The 18,983-nt window shown below is 39.8% G+C and overlaps 1 protein-coding gene across 2 annotated transcripts in view; it reads right to left on the reverse strand.

The window, feature by feature from the left end:
- Positions 1-581: 581 nt before the first annotated feature.
- LOC144474819 (uncharacterized) overlaps positions 582-18,983 on the reverse strand; it is a 292,010-nt gene continuing 273,608 nt past the window's right edge. For both annotated transcript variants that reach the window (XM_078190139.1, XM_078190138.1), the window contains 2 exons: positions 8,078-8,146; positions 582-870 (listed from right to left, as the gene is read on the reverse strand). In XM_078190139.1, the coding sequence (XP_078046265.1) occupies positions 705-870; positions 8,078-8,146 (235 nt within the window). In that variant the 3' untranslated portion in view covers positions 582-704. The remainder of the gene's footprint in view (positions 871-8,077; positions 8,147-18,983) is intronic.

Raw genomic sequence — 18,983 nt, forward strand, 5'->3', positions numbered from 1 at the left:
CTCACCGAATACCTATTACTCGCCATCATCCCTCTTACGTCCTTAAACCCGTAAACAAGATTGAATCAACGTCACCCGGTAGAGTTGCTCAACAGACGCGGCGCTCCGGCAGAGATTGCGCGAATACTTTCGAAAAAGCAACGACCGGCGCAACGTGAAATTAAACGTTCCTTAATGGACCGATTGGTAGCCACGCGTCGATTCTAAGATAACAGTTTGATTAAACGGAAAAGTAAATGCGTGCCACGAGGAAATATTTCCTTTGTACTTTTATGCAACAGAAAACTTGTCTCCGTTAATTGCAAGACGTAGAAATTACTAAATCCATTTGGTTTTTTAATAGAAATCAAACGAGAGTGATATTTCAAATGAAGCTTAAAATTATTTCAAACGGTAATTTTGTATTTTCGTTTTAGATAAAATTTGCAAATAAGGTCTGCTTTTTTTGCACCGGTTCGATATTAATAGGGCGAGCGAACAAAAGATGAAAAAGAAGAAGGAAACCAAGGACTCGAAATACTATCGAAGGAACGGCATTCGGAACATTTTACACTCACTTGGCTGTCCGATAGAAGATAGCACAGCCATCGACGTATTTCCGGTCGTTCTCCGCCATTGTCTTCGCCCGCGACTTCGGCGAAAAGATTCCGTCGTAGCCGTCGTGCTTCAGCTCCGGCAGAAAAAAATTGTAGAACTGATCCGTCTCAACCTCTTGCAGGCTGATGATGTCCGCGGCGTAATGCCTGATCTCGTCCAGAATCCCTTTTTTCCGATATTCCCAGTCGAGCGCCCAGCTCGGACAATAACCGTACATTTGCCGGGTCGCGTATTTGTCGCACAACACGTTGTAACACATCACTGTGAATATACCTGCAACAGAAAATCGGTCGTTACGAAATCGTTCAAATTTATACAATTCGTGCAGACGAGTGAAACCGATCTCGAATATTTTCTAGAATTATTATATTAATATTTCTTAGACTCGAGACTTTGTTTAAAATATTGGAGGAATTGGAGGAAAAATATTGGTCGTGATTAATTAATATATAACAATACAGAGACGCGTGTAAAATAAAGTTTTAGGTAGTCCAAAGGGTTAAGAGATTCGATCTGCATTCTATAAATTATCAAAGTATCAAACTGCATTGCTTTGGGTGTCGGAATTAGGACATGGCTCTTTGCACAGACTATACACTGTTTGTACGAGTTGCAAGAAGCATAATATCTTTATTAACCCTTTGCTTTCTATTTTATATAACTTGGAGTATTTTATAACTTATATATTATAATTTTGTAATATTATTATATTAAATTTCGAGACTTCAAAGCTCTTCAAAATTTTTCAATGTCGGTAAGTCCGATGAAAATTATTTTGAAACTTGGTATAATAATTTTTAGCGGCGCCTCAGAGTCGCCACTCGACCGAAAAGGGTTAAAGTTGAAAATATCAACGATCTTAAATTCTTTTAATTTCTTTAACTCTTTCGTCAGCTGGTATCTCGTCGCGAATGCATAAAAATCTGCGGTCTATTTACGATGCAATGGAACATAAAAAAATCAGATTTGCAATTACGATCGACGGAACGGTAATGGCGCAGAGTCTTGGAAGTCCGGAGCACAGTGTGAATTTAACGAGGAAAGAGAAATCATCGGGAATCTGATTCGACATTAAGGGCAGTTTTCGCATGCTTTATTCGGCTGTATCCTTTCCACGAGTAAAGGGGGTACGGTCGAAGCGTACTGCAAGAGCCGGTACTTACTTCGGTGCCTCTATACTTTATTGGATTGCGGCAGATACCGCAGCTCAATTATTTACACTCTCTATAGGCAAGTTGCTCCCGGCTCCTAGCAACCGTTCGCAGTAATAGGACCACTGATTTACAGCTTTAACTCGGCCCCGTCTATCGCGAACCTCTGCGCCGCTGAAATTAGCTCGAGCGCATTGGTAAAAGCAATATACGGAGAGGAGAGAGATCCTCTCTCGCCGAAGAGAATCACGATAGCTCTTGACTAAATCATTTCGCTTAATCCCGATATTGTCGCTATCGATTGTTCCCCACCGCTTGTGCTACCGGATTCAATTTATTTGCCGATCTATGGGCGAAGAGCGTTCGGTCGGCCGAACCGAGGATTTCTCGCGAGAGGAAGCCTTTTTTATTATTAATATAAATTTATTAATATGATATTTAATTTATTAATATGATTAATATATTAATATATTTTTATTCCGATGATCACGTAATTACGATGATGCGGCGATGATCACAATTTTCACGGAAATATTATAAGAAGAAATATATAATACAATAACAAATAAAATCGACGCTCCGCGAGCCTGGAAACGCAAACGGAAGATCGACCAGGATAGATCAAAGCCGCTGCTGAATATAGCTCAGGTGATCACCCGGGTTACTTGCGTAATTAAGTAACCTGTCCAGATTTTCCGCGACTGGTTCAGCCCGTGCTCGTGGGTCACGGCCTGCGGAAATCCTGTCTCTCTGCCCGTAAATGGAGTTACCCCGGCTTTCACGGTTCCTCTCTAGCTGCCATTGACAAGAGCCGCTTTCTACAGCGAGCCGCGCCGCAAAAACACCCGCGCGATGAATACGGAAAGAAAAGAAGCGATCTCTTCCTCCTCGGTCTAAGGACTTCGAGTTCTGCGTCCGACAGGGACCCGGGACAAGTTTGTTGAAAACCGACGCGGCCCGATTCAAGTAGAATCGGATTCGACGATCGGACGCCGTGCCGAGCGTATGCTCGCATCACTTCGATTATTAAGTCGGAACGATTGACGCCTCGACTTCCCATCGTTATTCCTAATAGATTCTATTTCCTATCTCTTGATACAGAGTTCGAAGATCGAGGTCCCGCCGTTCGCTATATTTTCGGCGTCGTGGGAATCCGATATATAATATGATAATTGTACGTTAAGTAATATACATTTCAATTCAATTAATCGCGAAAGATATCTAATATATTTAACACGTTGACGCCGCCGCCGATATTCGCGATTTTCTCTGCGAGTCGGCGCCCGAAATTTACGAAAATTAAATAATTGTGTTAAGTTTATAATATTGAATTTCTATGGTTTTAATATTGAATATCTGTTCATAATGTTCAGATAAAATAACATAAACCTACTTTGCAGTATCTATTTTGTGAAATGCAAGAAAAATAATAAAATGTACGCAGCCCACCGGTGGGTCAAGCCGTCGTCAACGTGTTAAATAATTATATAATAATACGGGAGCCTACAGAGATCAGATACATAGATAATAAATTATTAGTTACCTTGGTAAAAAGTCGATCAATAAAGTGTTAAGTAAAGTGTTAAGTATGAAACTTCAAATTTGCATAAAGATTCGCCGTCAATAAATTATCAACTGAAACACGCTTTGATTTTCTGCGAACGAGAAAATTGAAATCCGTCAATCACTTACGCCCGAGCGTTCCTAAAAATACCCGGAACAGGTTGTTACCGATTGTTAGCTGGGAAAAAAGCCCCGTAGAACTTTCGCGCTCGCCCAATATTATTTTCCATCCGTTCCTGACCGTTACAATACCGGTGCGCGAGCGCGCGCGCGCGCGCGGATGCCCTTTTTCCTATCCTTCATCTCCCCGACCCAGGAACGCGTGGAATTATTTGAAATCCGTTGGTCGTGATGGGTTGATACGTGCAGTAACGCGGAATGGGACTAACGACCATGCCAGCGGAGGACCGTGCAAATTACTTCTTGCGGCTTTCGCGACGCCCCTGACAATCATAATCATTACGGCGGCCAACGGCGTGGCATGGTCAGACGTGCTGCGCGCAGCTTCTTTGGAAGACGGGTAATTATGCGTCATTATCATTCCGACGTTTGCCATCCCCCCCTCCTCCCCGATACAATTAGACACTTATTAGAATGACTATTCAAGCTGTAATCATTACCATTGTCACTTTCGTCGTTAACCGACCACCTTCGATCGTCAGATTTTCATTAATAATCGCCGCCAGCCCTTGCTATCGTTCCTCGCCGGAGAGAGAGGATCGTTAATCTGTCCGCCGTTCGCCGCTTGTTAACTGGACAAAACGTTGCAAAATGACGAGAAACGATCGGCTTTATTGCCGCTCGCCGCAACGTTGCTCCATTGTTGATAGCCGCCAAGTTACAAATGTTTGCCCGTCCGAACGGCTGTCGATAACTTTCCATCCTCGACCGGGTTGAGTTTTCATTTCCAAACGCTTTCGGATTCTTTGAACGAATCTAGGTTGCTGTGTTATTCGGGCGAGGACGTCTGAGATTCTCATCGAATCGCAACACTTTCTTTTTCTGTTCGAATATTGCAAGCTATAGAACACACTGTTTCATGGAAACGTGCGTTAATTATTTTTTCTAAGCCAGTCCTAATTGTAAGGAATGAATTAATAATTAAACTGTGGAAAGAATTGCAGAGTAAGAAAATGAAATCATTCGAAATGGAAATGATTATTTTGTGATTGAAAAATTCTGGAGATAACTTTGTTACAACAGCTGATAATTAATAGTGATTTCCACTTCGCGTGAGGAGCTCAATTAAAAACTTTCGCAGAAGAAATATTAGTGTCAGAAATAATTTTTCTTTTCATTTTCGAAATTTATACGAATTCAGCACGCGTTACAAAACGTTCATTAGATACACGTGATCGTTATCGGAGTTGGCAGCCATTTATTCGATTTAAATTCCAAATGTTTTTATTACCACTGTCAGTTCATTATACTTTCATTATTCTCCGAGACTCTTTCAGCGAAAGTTATTGCATACCACTTAATTCAACGGTTTACTAATTATTGTTCACATTAATAATTGATGTTGGACGTACGATGTTACAGTAATCGGGTGCAAATAATAGTTACACATTTGATTCATGGAAGCTTAACGATTTCGAAGCTATATCTTTATTCGTTTGAGAAATTATTAATTTATTCCTTAGATTATCAGATGAACGTACTATTTTATCAGAATTCGATAATATTTTATCTTATATACTACGATATTAGAAAATAATGAACACCGAAATATACCAAAAAATTATTCGTAAAACAAAAGCTGTCACATTCTACGGCCACGCGTGAATGAAGAGAGTTTTGAAATATTCAAACAATGTATCGGGTTAGCCGAAAAAGTTCTCCCGTGTGCACCATGTGACACGAATATGCCGCGTTAAAAAAAAAGCAACAACAAACAACAACAACAACAACAACAAGAAAACTTTGTCGACCACGCCGATATTTCTCAGCTTTATTTTCTCTGTTTATTCGTCGCGCGTGATGCGACAAAAATGAATAGCGCCGGCCGAGAGACGTATGAATTATTGAAATTTCTCTTGAAAAGGGTGCGAGACGTCGGTTGCGCTCCGCGATTCTTGCGCGAACGATTTTCTAAATAAATGTTTTCACTTTCTTCTCTATTCGAATTGATTTACACGAAATATTGCAATTTTAAACCGTTAATTCTCTCTTTTTAAATCTACATTCTCGTGACTATTTTTAATAATGTTCCCAGACGTATAGTTTCATATTTGTGCATAATTGTCCGTAAATCTTTCTTTAAGATATTTTATTAGTGTTATTTAAAAAATTGATTAGCAATTGATATTTTTATACCGGAGCTGCGTTGATGTTTATTTCAATTCGTATGATTTCCACAGGTTTAAAATAATCTATACATATTTGCCATAAATACAGAAATTCTCCGTTGTCTAATAACATCATTATAGCTATCAGCTGATTTGTTAAATTTTCTCTAGACTTTTATCGTATAGTAACTTAGGCCGTTGTTTGGTAAAATCAATGATACATATTTAACAAAATTATAATTTATCTAATACCATGCTAAGTGGGATGATTTAATGAAACATCAGACATCATTTCGTGTCATTTTCGAATCCAGTCGCAAAATTGTTTAATACCGTAAAGATGATAAGTTACGGTAAAACGTGCTATTAAGTCAGGTTAAAGCCTGAAAAAATGAGACGAATCCATCATGTATTTTCGGTCATCGTATAATATGAAATAGAATCTATTTGCTGTATAATTTGCTACCCAACTGTAGACGGAGACGGTAGTTAAAAATAACAAACGGCGTATCCCATAATGAAATGATTGATTCCCCGCGCGGCACAGAAGAGCCGACAATAGGTTCCTTTTTTTATTCATCTCTGATGTCGGATCGGCTCCGCGCGGTCCTTCTTTATTCCGTTCACCATGTATACCGTTTTCCAGCTCTTTCTTGATGTTGCGCAATAAATCTGTCCAGATGGCACGGCATAGCCGTCTCTAGAACGAAAACCCCGCCGGTTCAGTGGCTCGGCGTTGACCAATGGCCAAGATGTTCGTACTTGGGGGCAGGCTATGTTACCTTGTCTCCCGGGACATTTATTAAACCCGCTGTTTTATCCTCCACAATATGCTCCCACACCTCCGCCGCCTTGTTTCCTATTCACCACCGGCTAATATTTGTTTAATTCCGCCCGGGGATTGCGCGGGCTTTCATTAGAAGTCGCGGTTAGGTCTCGTTCCATCACTCTGCTCGTCTACTAATGTCCCAAAAGTCCCGGGGGCTTTTAATCAAACACGAAATTTTGCGCAAGCATTTTTATCTAATAAGGTACAATAAAAATCAAATAAATCGAGACCAATGGGGACTACTTGTAGAAAATATTTTTAATGCCAAAAACTAGATTAATCAAAGGAGGAATAAACTATTAAATATATATATATGTTTATAAGAATATAAATATATTTAAGAATCAATTTTAGAATAAATAACTAAATATTTTCCTGTATTTCTACGTAATAAGCCAAGACAAATGAAATCGGATATCGTAGAAAATACTGCGTCAAGAGATAAATTGTTCAAGCCTTCCAAATTTGAAGTCGTTTACCGATTTGAAAATTTCAAATATTTTAGTCAACAGAGAAAATTGATCGCACGATTTATCAGCGTTTTCGTACTTTTTGCCACAGTCCAGGCACCATCTTTTTCCATCGTTTTGTAACTCGTAATAAATTATGCGCCGGTAAATTCGCAATTTCTCGTGCCTCGGTATGCAACTCATCATAACTAATTTCGTAACACCGGCATCGAGTCGTTTATTGACCTTTGCATACTTAATTTTTCAAGTATGCGGGCACGAGAGAGAGAGAGAGAGGACGCGATATATCGAAGAAGGCGCGGCGTTTTATAAATATTCCACGCGCATACAACGTACCGAGAGTTTTAATCAGGGTCGCATCATCGTACTCGCGAAGCCTTAGGCATTTCTGTAACGACCCCGCCATCTACCACCCCTTTGCGCGCTCGGTTCTACACGAATAACAACTGACCCGACTCTCCTTTTTTTATTGAAATGTTTGACGTTACGAATATCTACCGTACCATTAAATTGTACGTCGCGAGATATCTCCAGATTTGCTTTAATTTCCTTTAATATGTTATTACATAGGTAAACCTGCACATTTTACTGTATTTTATATATCGAGGCATTAAATATAGTAAAATAGGAGCCGTAAAAGGGTTGCGCTAAATTTGTCATTTTGCATGATAAAATAAAATTTCTGTTTACTAATTAATTATTACATGTAATATAAGGTATATAACAAAGTATTTCATGTGTCGGAAAAGCTTCGTAAACAGCGACATATTTTATATACGATCATTATTTTTTAATGGAACCGGCGCAAGAAGTTTTCCGAGATAACGGATTCGGGGTTCTATAAATTACCTATTACTCGGCAATTAATAATTCCGGTTAATCTTAAATTCCGATTCAACCGTGCCCGAGTTATAGGGCGCGAGTGGTAATAAATCGCTTCTGGCGTTGCACGCGTTCCTCGGATTACCTGATATGTTTCTGGTAACAGTAACTAAATATGTTACAATGCGATATCGAACGCGTCGGGATCGTTCGAACTGTATACGGCTTTCCAGTTCCGAAGACTATTTCGATGTTGTTTTATGGATGAAAGGCTCGCGTTCGCCTAGACGATTAAAATGAACGCGATTTCGATACCAAAGACAGATCCGATTTTATAATTATTTTTATTGGACTTACATGTCGGCCTCGTCCTGTTCGGTCTCGTCAATGGTATCCATGGTCTCTGTGGTGGATGATTTGCAGTGACTGTAAATATAAAAAGAGTAGTTTGTTAATCGAAGCTGATAACAACGCTAAATCACTGTACGACGGAGTTGAAATATAATACAAAATAATATAATATAAAATTGTAGGATTAGATAAAACGCTATCTTAAAATATTCTTTTCATTGTTTTTTAATTAACCCCTTGCCGTACCATTTTCTCGACCATTTATTCCATCGTACTAAATTCTTCGAAGAAACCGTAATTTTATATTTATTATTCGCTTATACATCTACTTCAACATTTAAATATTGCTAACAAAAGAATAATATCTAATCCCTGCTCAAAGGAACGGATGAATATTCACACTTAACATGTTATTATTATAAATCTCCCTCCATCTCGTTAAAGTACGGCAAGTGGTTAATAATGTTTATATCTAAAGGGTCAATAGCAAATCACCGTTAAAAATAATTTCCTTGGAACACGATATTCTTAAGAGAATACATACTTCGCTAGCGGTAGCTTCGAATCCCAGATACCGCGAAACTTTCCGTCTAACTACCGACAATTTCCCTGGCCGACCCTTAAAATCAAATAGAGATTCGGGTACGGGGGGGATTCGTAACGAAACGTTTTCCAAAGTTTTTGAACTCGATGGCCGTGCGGCGAGGGGGTAGGTCGAGTCGAGTCGAGTCGAGTCGCGCGTCACGGCTTGTCGCTGTGTGTGGATCCTGGCAAACGAAACGCGTCGAATGACAGCGCGAACAAATTAGAAGTTCCGAGTTGCACATGCACGAAAGGTAGAGGTTGGTTAAAGCCGAGAGTCCCAACTAGAAGATTACTAGCGAACTTTGTCAACTGGCGGGATCTGGGTGTAAGGGTAGGGCAGGGGAGGGGAGGAGAGAGGTGGCGTTGGCGAGAGCACTCTCCCGGCAGTCTTCAACTCGTTCCGTAGCTCCGCGAACGACGTCGAGGGCTTTGAATTGTTAATTCTGATTACCTTCGCGCCCTGACGTACTTTGCTTCTGCCACTTATTTAATGTACCGCCATTTGTGTCAGAGTTGAATCACGCCTTCGCGATTTCAGGATTGTTAACCGCCGTTTCTGGAGCCACGTGAACGTTCTCCATTACCCACGGCGAAGTCTCTCTCTCCCCCCCTCTCTCTCTCTCTCTCTCTATACAGCGAAGTTTGCCCATTATTTGGAGAAAATTAACTTGACGATTTACCACCCGACGACTGTTACCTAATAGAGGCAGGTGAACAATCAAGGGGAAATAATTCAGCGTTACCTCGATGCGTCGAAGTTTCCGCGGAAACAGGGGAGAAAAATGTCACGCCCTTAGATCGTTTCGGGTTCATTGTTACGTAATGATTTAGCTCGTTGTTAAATTTTCGTTTCATTTATTCGAATTTTCATTTATTTTATTAATCACAGATATTTAATATTTAAAGAATTATGTAATAATGGTGGAGCTTACGGTGGTAGAATTTAACAGATTAATCTCAGTAATAGATATCGAACTATTACTATATTAATTTAATTAACTCTTAATAACCCTTAATGAAGGGTTGAAGAAGCCTTCTTACCCTCTTACCCTCACACACTAAGTGCGCTAGGTTATATAAAAAAGGGAATATTATAGGCCAGAAAATCGATTTTAAATTTCGAACGATTATTAATGAAAATGATGAATAATGAAATTATTAACAAAAAATTCAAGCGAAGTCAGCTATAGTAAATTAAGAATTCGAACGAAATCGATCGAAAGATAATGGCCACGAATTTTTCAAATCCCTCGAACTGTTTCTATCTTTTTGCAAATATAATTACGCTCTGCCAATTATATTTCGTCCTTACGAAATTGCATGTTCACCACGTTTTGCTATAGTATATACATAGTAGAGAGTGAAGGCAACGACGCGCGTATTATCGCAGTGATGAGCCGTGACACGGAAGATAGCATGCGACGAGAAAAACCGGACCGAATCGAATGTTGCAATGTACATATATATTGTCGTTGCTAATGTTCCCGCCAGAGTCAGCCTAATCAGCGATACTGACGCTGCAATGTTCGCAGCGATATCGCTCTGGAGGAGGAGGGGGGCGGGGTTCACAGATAGCAGATCGCGCTGACTGGATTATTATAATTGCAGAACGATGGGGGGATGATGGCAGAAGGATGCCGTTGCAAGAAACGCTCATTAAACTAGTTCATTACACCTGCTTGTACTAATGGGTCTCACTTACAGGATTCCACGATAATTAAATAGTGTAACGAATGTCGCTCCTCTTTGTGCCACAGTTTCACCGGAGGATATCGAGGGGGGGTGGGCTTCAATTTAGTAAATTTTATATCACGTAACCGCGCGGAGAATTATCGCTGATTACTTTCCCCAGTTATATTTTTAACGAGCTGCGCGCGATCGCCGACCAATTTAGAAAGTTTAATTCAAAGCTTTTCAAATCCGAATTACAGACTTGTTGATTAGTAAATTGAGAAAAAAACGAAAAATGCAATAAGGGCTTTTATAATCGATGCAGAAAATATTTTGCTTAAAATACACGCGATTTGTTTGTTAGGATCAATTCTAATTTAAAAATCAATTGAAATGTTATAAAATAATTTGAAAATCAATTTTTGAATTTTCTAAGAGACTTTTCGTCCGCTAAAAAAAATTGCACAGGCTGCGAAAGGACGAAAGTAGGATAACTCGAAAATATAGGGAAAATACAATGAAACGGAGTGGTTATATAAAACAAAAATAACGAACAGAGAAGAGTGTACGCGGGAAGTTTTAATAATTCATGCGAGCGAAATCTCCGCTTTCTGGCCGCGAAGCTTGAATAAATAAATAACAATAAAGGTAGCTGATCAACGAGTTTCCGTCGAGATTTTCGTCGGGCACGGAACATCGCCGCGGAAATAAGCGGTCATGAATGAACGGGCGCTACGCCGGAATGAATCGCGAAACGTTAACCGACAGTTACGAGTTCGCGAGCGCTAAAAACTCGTTACAGATTCGCGCGTAGGTGAACATGAACATAACTTCGAGAGCGGTAACGCCGCGCACGGTCGGAACGCACAAGAGCCGCGAGTGCTAACTGCGAATTCCAGCACCTCTAATTGCTGGAATACGAACCACGCCCCGCGGCCGATAAGAATCGCTGTTTGCAACAATCGCCGCCCGGAGTAGTATCAATTGACTCTCTCGGGTAACTGGTAAAACGTAACTGGACTGGACGATAACGGGGCTGTCCGCGAAATATCCGATTCGAGGCTGATAAAACGTCCCGGAACAATGCCGAATCATTGCGAATCTATAAGGAGCGAGGACTATCACGTTTCCGACACGCTCGGACAGATTAGCTTCGGCATCCTGTAATATTTAAACGCGATCGTAGTTCGTTAGACCGCCGTTAACATCGCGCGTGTTATTTCAGTGAAACACGGGCCCGGAATATATTTTATTATTAGATTTGCTCGGGTACTCGCGTTCCTTTATTTTTGCAATGCGATCAGCTTCTTTCGGTGCTTCGTTGAGAACGATTATTCATATAGAATTAATAATTGATAATGATCAAAAACTCAATTGTTCGCTCTTTGGTGTTTCATCGTAATTGCATAAAAATCGATGGCCGGCGATTATAATTTGTTATCGTGCGGCGGACCCTAACGCGGCTAACGTTATTCCCGGGCGGTTTTTCGAGTCACGGGGACTTTCGAACCCGTTCGAAAGACGATCATGTCCGACTTATCGCGGGGCTTCCGTCTTTGTACAAAGAACTCCCATAGGATGGACCGAGATAACGAGTTCTAGAAGCGCACTCTAAATCGTCTCCCGTCGTTCAGGAATAATCAAGCGGTAATGATGTTCGGCCCGGACAATAATCGGCCGGCTTACCGTCGGTTAGTGGCTAAATCAGAAAAGTTTTCGCAATCTTCCCGGCCGTGGAAAGAGAAGCTTTTCTTCTGCTAAAACTGTCAACAACTCGGATTAGTTTTAAAGTAAGAGAGTTCGTTTCCTTATCCTTCTTCGTCGACTTCCGCGTCCTCGCTCGCCCCGGTGAAACAAAAACCGAGGCGCGTTAATAAACTTTTTTCGAGGACCGCCGGTTTCCTCGATTTCAAACTTGGTTCATTGAAAATCCGCTCGTATCGTGACCCCTTTCCATATTAGAACGACGCGGACGAGCGACGAACAGTTAGAACAGTAAATATGAAATGGCATTAATTTCTTTTTCGAGATAAATCAATTCCAAGCTTTGCAACTGAGATAAAAATAATGCCATAGGTAGTTAATAAACGATTTCAATCGATTTCAAATGCTTTCAATGTGGTACATATTGTTATGTCTTGCACTATACTATCACATTTTACGCAGGTAATTTTATAATTATTGTACAAATAATTCTATTATAACTCTGTCACAGGAAGTAATTGAATAAATTCCTAAATTCGATAAATATACAGTGCGCTGATTCGATTTTCTGTCAGCTGAATTAAATAATTTATTAAAGCTACTTTCTGTACTTAAAACAACATAGAGTGCTAACTCTTTGCCTGTGTTATATTTCTTCCCAACAAGAATTGTCGCCAACCGATACAATTTGCAAAGACGAACGAAACAACGCTTCATCTATTGTATCATCGAATCGGCAAGCCACTGCGTACAATTATTATATTAAAACGGTACTCGGCATGACCGCAATTTTTCTTGACTTTCAGTCGACCAATTAGAATTTAGTATTTTAAAGTATTCGAAATGGTCCATCGCAAGCGCCGTGTCTTCGAGCACTCGTACGATTTTCAGCGAGGCATTGTCGTCGAAATGCGCGCGTCGTCGTGCGGCGCGTATCGGCGCGGATTTTCAGAAGCAGCGCCCCGGGATCGCAGGCACACGCGTGGATACTCGAAACTGTGAAAGGCTCGTATAGCACGCGAAACACTTGGGGCTCGATGTCAAGGGGGTTCCCCAGGAACAATATAACGGCGTTGCATAAAGGCAACTTCTCCGCGCTCCGATGCCGTTCCCTTCGTCTCGTAGCCTTCCTACGGCCACGTGCTTCATCGTAAAACCGCGCTGCTCCTCGCCGCCGATTTATCGTCAAAAATGAACCATTAGATGGCAGTTGAAATTTCAACATTCCAAGGAATTCATTTAGATACGTTTCCAACGTATTGACGATGTTTCTTCAGCATAATTCTAAATTCCAACAAAAACTTGAATTCCGTTACTAAGGGTTCGTTTGGGGGTTAGCAGGGATTGTTGTCTCTGGACGTTTGCTACTGTGCTTCGACCAGTTCGATCGCTCTCAAGTTACAGCCAGCGGCCCCGTTGGTTATTATCAAAGATAACATAGTAACGCATAGTTAACTGGCATTCACCGGTGTAATCGAAATTCCTTTTTATCATCAAGAATATAGCAATAAAAATATCGTCGATAAATTAGAGATTTTTTATTAATGCGAATAAGAAGAGACATGGTAATCAATTTATTGTTAACTTAGATTGGGACTATAAAATGCCAATAAAAAAACATCCAGATTAATGCATCGGTAAACCTTTTAATCTTTAAGTGGATAAATCGATGTTTGGAAACAAATTGATATCATAATAGACGCAATTTAAAAAATACACATTATTATAAAATTTGCAAATGAGGTAGTTTCACAAAGAAAATATGACTGGTGGTAAGATCAATTGATCTCGATGTCTTAGTTACCATTATTGTATCAATGACAACGCAATAAATATCCAAACTTTGCGAAAGTTTTAATCGATGTAGTAGTTAACCCCTTCTCATACTTTGACGAGTCCGACTCGTGATGGATACTGCTAGTAATAAATAATTAAAAACGGATATTATTCCCTTAAAATTGGAATTAAATTCTAATCCCTTATTATTAATATGTAATTACACAAGTAACGGAATAAACATTAATGTTCTGAAAAATTCCTAATCGCCTAATTCCTAATCCTAATCGACTGTCGAGTAAATGGTACGTTAAAGGGTTAAGGGCCTCCGTTTCTCGTAAACGATTTAACAAAATTGATATTTAGCGCAAAGATCGGCAGCTTGTTATTAATCAAGATCCCATAGGCAACGCAATTAAGTTCGCAACCAACATCGAGATAACTAAAGCCGCATTCGCGTACCTCGAATTACGTAACAAATGGTATTCCACGTTTGCGTGCGAAAGGTATGTTCGCGTGGGTGGCGCGACTTCGTTACGTATGTAACGTCTTCTGTCGTCTCGGTTGTTAACGAGCGATCATTGATAACGAGAGACCCGCGGAAGCAAGCAAGCGAGCAAGCAAGCGCATGCTCGCTTTAGTCAGGCGTCGAGGGAAATTCTCTTAAACCCCCGGACGTTTCCCTTTTTGTCTCTCTGTTACGATTACAACTCAATTCCGCATTCTGCGCGCAGCTAAACGTCGTGCGCGTGCGCGCTGGCGAACGTTATATGAACCGCGCGTCATCGGAACGAATTGCACTCGTCCAAATTACACCGGTTGAATTAAAACCTCGATCTCCGCAGCGCCTGATTAAATTTCAACGTCCCGCGGCCCAAAACCTACACCCCCGCCGTTTCTCCCTTGAAATAGGAGAGCCGTTGGAGTAGCCGCGAAGTAGGGAAGATCAATAAAAAGGTGGAGGTCCGGCTACCGTGTATGTATAAAACCCAGAAAAGGGATATCCGTCGAATGGGTATCCTAGGATTTTCAGATAATAAGGTGCTCCGGCATGCCGTAGACCGCGTTCCGAAAGTGGATGGACCCTTTCAAGAGCGGTCTCATAAATAGTGAGGTTTTCGAGCCCCCCCCCTCCCCTGCGAAAGTGGGGCCCCCGTGAGTGGTTCACGCAAAAAAAGGAAACAGGAAAGGGAAGAAAGGAGTTTCATATTTTCGCGGACTACGGCGGGGTTGCCTAATACGAGATATCTTAGCTTGTTTTCGTTATTATAGGGTTTTTTCGTGAGGGCGGGTCGATTTTGAAATGGAATAAAATGGGCTGTGTACGAGGTATTGATATATCTACTTTTAACAATAGTAGATATATTGCATGAATTTTTATGAGGAAATAAAATAAATATAAATACTGTGCCCAAGTAATAACATTTAAAGAAAACAATCAGGAAAAACTGAAAAGATAATATTATTAGATATATTACATAAATATTATTAACGATTTAAAGAAAATAATCAGAAAAAGACTCGGTGAAAAGATAATATTATTGAATATATTATATAAATATTATTAACGATTTAAAGAAAATAATGAGAAAAAGAACGAGTCGAAAAGATAATATTATTATCGTAAATATAATATATATAAATATTATTAACGATTTGAACGACTCTCCCTACGATTTTAATGAACTTAATCGCGTACAAGTATAAAAAAGTATTACACAGCTTTATTCCGTATAAAAATCGTAGTACGGATAGCAGAACATTGTCTCGAGCCGTGGACGCGTACCATAAGAGGGAGACGAGTAACGCCGATAAAGGTGTTGGGAAAATCGGCATCGGGCTCATTAAAGCTCGTTACGCGGTTGCTTGTTTTTTTTTTCTTTTTCTTTTCAAGCCGCCGGTTTTGTGCGCTGATATCGTCGATTGATAAAACTGTCTCGCCGCTCTCTTCCTCCCTTTTACAATTAGCCGCTTCCACCATGGGAGCAATTACCCGTGGATGATACATTGTAAGTCATCGGCCACACACACGCGCCGGCGCGCAACGTCTTTTTCGAGTTGCGTATGATGGATCGTTTTGTCGGCATCCCCGTGATTACATCGCAGAGATTACTGGACACCGTGGAAAATTGAGTTCATTCAGGCGCTGGTATCGATCTTCTATCACGGACAGGTGAACGTTTTGCGTGCCACCGGCGATGGGATTCGAACTGTCTCGGGACGCCCCGAGTCAAACAGTTAGAGACCCGAGGACGCGCCTTTGAGACGTTCCCGAGAACCGTCTCAATGATCATCGGGGGTCGGGGATTTCGAGGATCCAGAGACGATAGTCTCTCGGACAGGTGTTTACTCGTTGCCCTGTAATTTCAGAATAGATAGCAAGGTCTATTTGTATTCATATTTTAATTAGAAAATGTTATTCGTGTCTTCTAAATTGAAATCGATTTTTCAAAGTCTCAGAATTAAGTGAAAGAGAACTTTGAACGTTTATTTATAATATTAAAATTTAGGCGATGTAACGTTCTATATTAAATTGATATATTAATGATAATCATAATAATACTTTTAGGTAAGAAATAAATAAATTACTTTTCCCTACTTTTAGCTATATTTCTGTCAAAAAATGTCTGCCATCCGAATGTTAAAGAAAACAATTTTACAATAATCGAATCATCAACATATTTCATAAACGAAGGAACGAATAACACGAGAAACAAACAAAATTATTTATACATATATTCCATACTTAACATCGCGGCTAAAAATTACGCTTAAAATAAAAAAAGAACCGAGTCATAGCATAATCATAAAAATAGCACAGCATAATAAGAAATCATGGGAACGCGAAGAACGTTTTACGACTTGCGAAACTGTACTTCAAACATGTCCCGGAAGAAATATTTGCAATGTTAACGAAACATCGCGAATTTATTCCGCTCGAAGTTTCGAAGAATTTCGAACGACACCAAAAATCTAATAAACAGAGATTCTATTTGACAAGCAATACGAAATTGCCCGAGCAACCCGGTCGATAACGTTATTACAGTTCCCGTTCGAGACGCAACGTTCCTCGAAATCGCGTGTGGTCTTCGATCGCGGAGCAGCGTGTTCCGGCAAAACAAGGCGATAGCGAGGCATGTAATTGACATGTTACAGTCTCTTTTTCTTCGCTCGCGTAGGTAGAGGAATCGATCAAAATGGCGGCTGAATATCAAAACTACGGCGGATCCGGCCTTTGAAACTTGATTAAAGTGTAGTTTGCGTTGGACATTTCCTGCTCCGGCAGAGAAACGGTACTCGGGCGTCGCGGCCGGGTGCAACATTGTGACTCACAATGGTGGAACGAGCTTCCTCGATGTTGCGAGGCGCGTTGTTAGAAAGTGCACCGCGACGATCGTTAAGTTTTTGCGATTCTATAACTTTTTTAGCTAACAGACCTCAACGGTCGTCTATTTGTCAATTTTATACGAATTCAGCGATATTCCCCAATCGATATTTAAACAAATCAACTCTTCTTTTTGTTTATTTAAAAAAATCAGTTTCCTACGAATTTGCACGAAATGATTTCGTTAACGACTGTCAAATTTCATCGCTGAACAAACATAGCACGAGTTAACACTTCCACGATGTTCAATACGTTAATCTTGTTTTTCCCCAAATATAATGAACGTTAATTTCGTGTTTCCGTAAATGATGTCATAGCGTATATACATATACATATATATATATACATACATATATATGTATATTGTATTCCGCGAAACGCTAGAAACTGTTTTATCATTTCCATATTCCCGCGCATCGATATTTCCAATGGGCGCATGTGGCACACCAGCTCTTTGTATGCAGAGCAAACAGAAGCTTTTGTCAGCACGCGGCGTTTTACCGGCAACAAATTGCTGTGCAACAACTTGTTTGCAAAGCCAATGAATAATTCCTATCTTACCGTTTCTACGACCCCCGACTTGTTTATCGTGCGAGCGCGCTGCCGTTCTCTTATCGTTCTTTTTTTCTCCCTCTTCTACTCTTCTCTTTTCCCGAGCCGACATTCTACGCGATTCGCTCTTTAAACTCGCGACACGATGTCCATCGCGGTCGATTACCTGCCATCGATGGTTTCATTAGGACTCTACGTATTAGGAATTATCGACGATTCCTCAAATAAGCGCAAAATATTTAGTTAATACGGAGTGATGCGGAATGATAATTGAAACTTAAAAAAATAATTGAAACTTAAAAAGAATAATTAAAACTTAAAGAAATAATTGAAACTTAAAAAGAATAATTAAAACTTGAAAAGAATAATTAAAACTTAAAAAGAATAATTAAAACTTTAATTTTATTATGTCGAACAGTTTTGGAACGATGACGCGAACCATTTTCTTTGCTACAATGTGTGTAGGACAAATGCTGCTTTTACTATTGTAGAATCACTCGCCATGTGCGATTTGACGTGCACAATACTTTTTTGGGAAATATACTTTCTTTGGAAATATTTCGTCATGCCGAGATGACAACTGCAATTGGCATGACGACTTGTTTCGTCACAAACATTTTTAAAGGCAACACGCGGAGTGCATTACGTTTTACGTTCTTGTCCATTGAAACATGATCTTGCACAATTTAGTTTCGAATACCATCGTAACGTTTCTTGTACGCGTAGTCCAAGGATGTCGTTCTTTGGACAGTCATCGTTTGCCAGCACAAAACGTCCTTGTTTCATTTCGAAATCATCTACATTAATTGGTTAATGTAATATTAACTCTTTAATGAATATTACATTAACTCTTTTATCAACTCTTTAAGAGCAAACGTAATGAAAAGATGCAAATATTTGACTCGTATAAACAGTACTAAGCTCGGAGTAATTTCTATTTATAATATAATTAAAATATAATATTTGTATATTTTTATTTTCTATGAATTCTAACATTTTACGCTTTTAGCGATATTTAAACGTAAGAAAATATCATCGATATATTTCTAAAACGTATAACCCAACCACGATGGTTTCGTTAATTTATTTAATTGTCACTGGAGATTGAAAGTTACTTTTCATAACTAACAACTGTTCACATCGCACTGTGCATCGACCACGGTTTTCAAAATATTGCAAAATATTGCACTGCAAAATAGGTTTTCGTTTCGACAGCAAGAACGCTATAAAACTCGCGCA

The sequence above is a fragment of the Augochlora pura genome, chromosome 9 (assembly GCF_028453695.1).
Source record: "Augochlora pura isolate Apur16 chromosome 9, APUR_v2.2.1, whole genome shotgun sequence".
NCBI classification, from domain to species: domain Eukaryota; kingdom Metazoa; phylum Arthropoda; class Insecta; order Hymenoptera; family Halictidae; genus Augochlora; species Augochlora pura.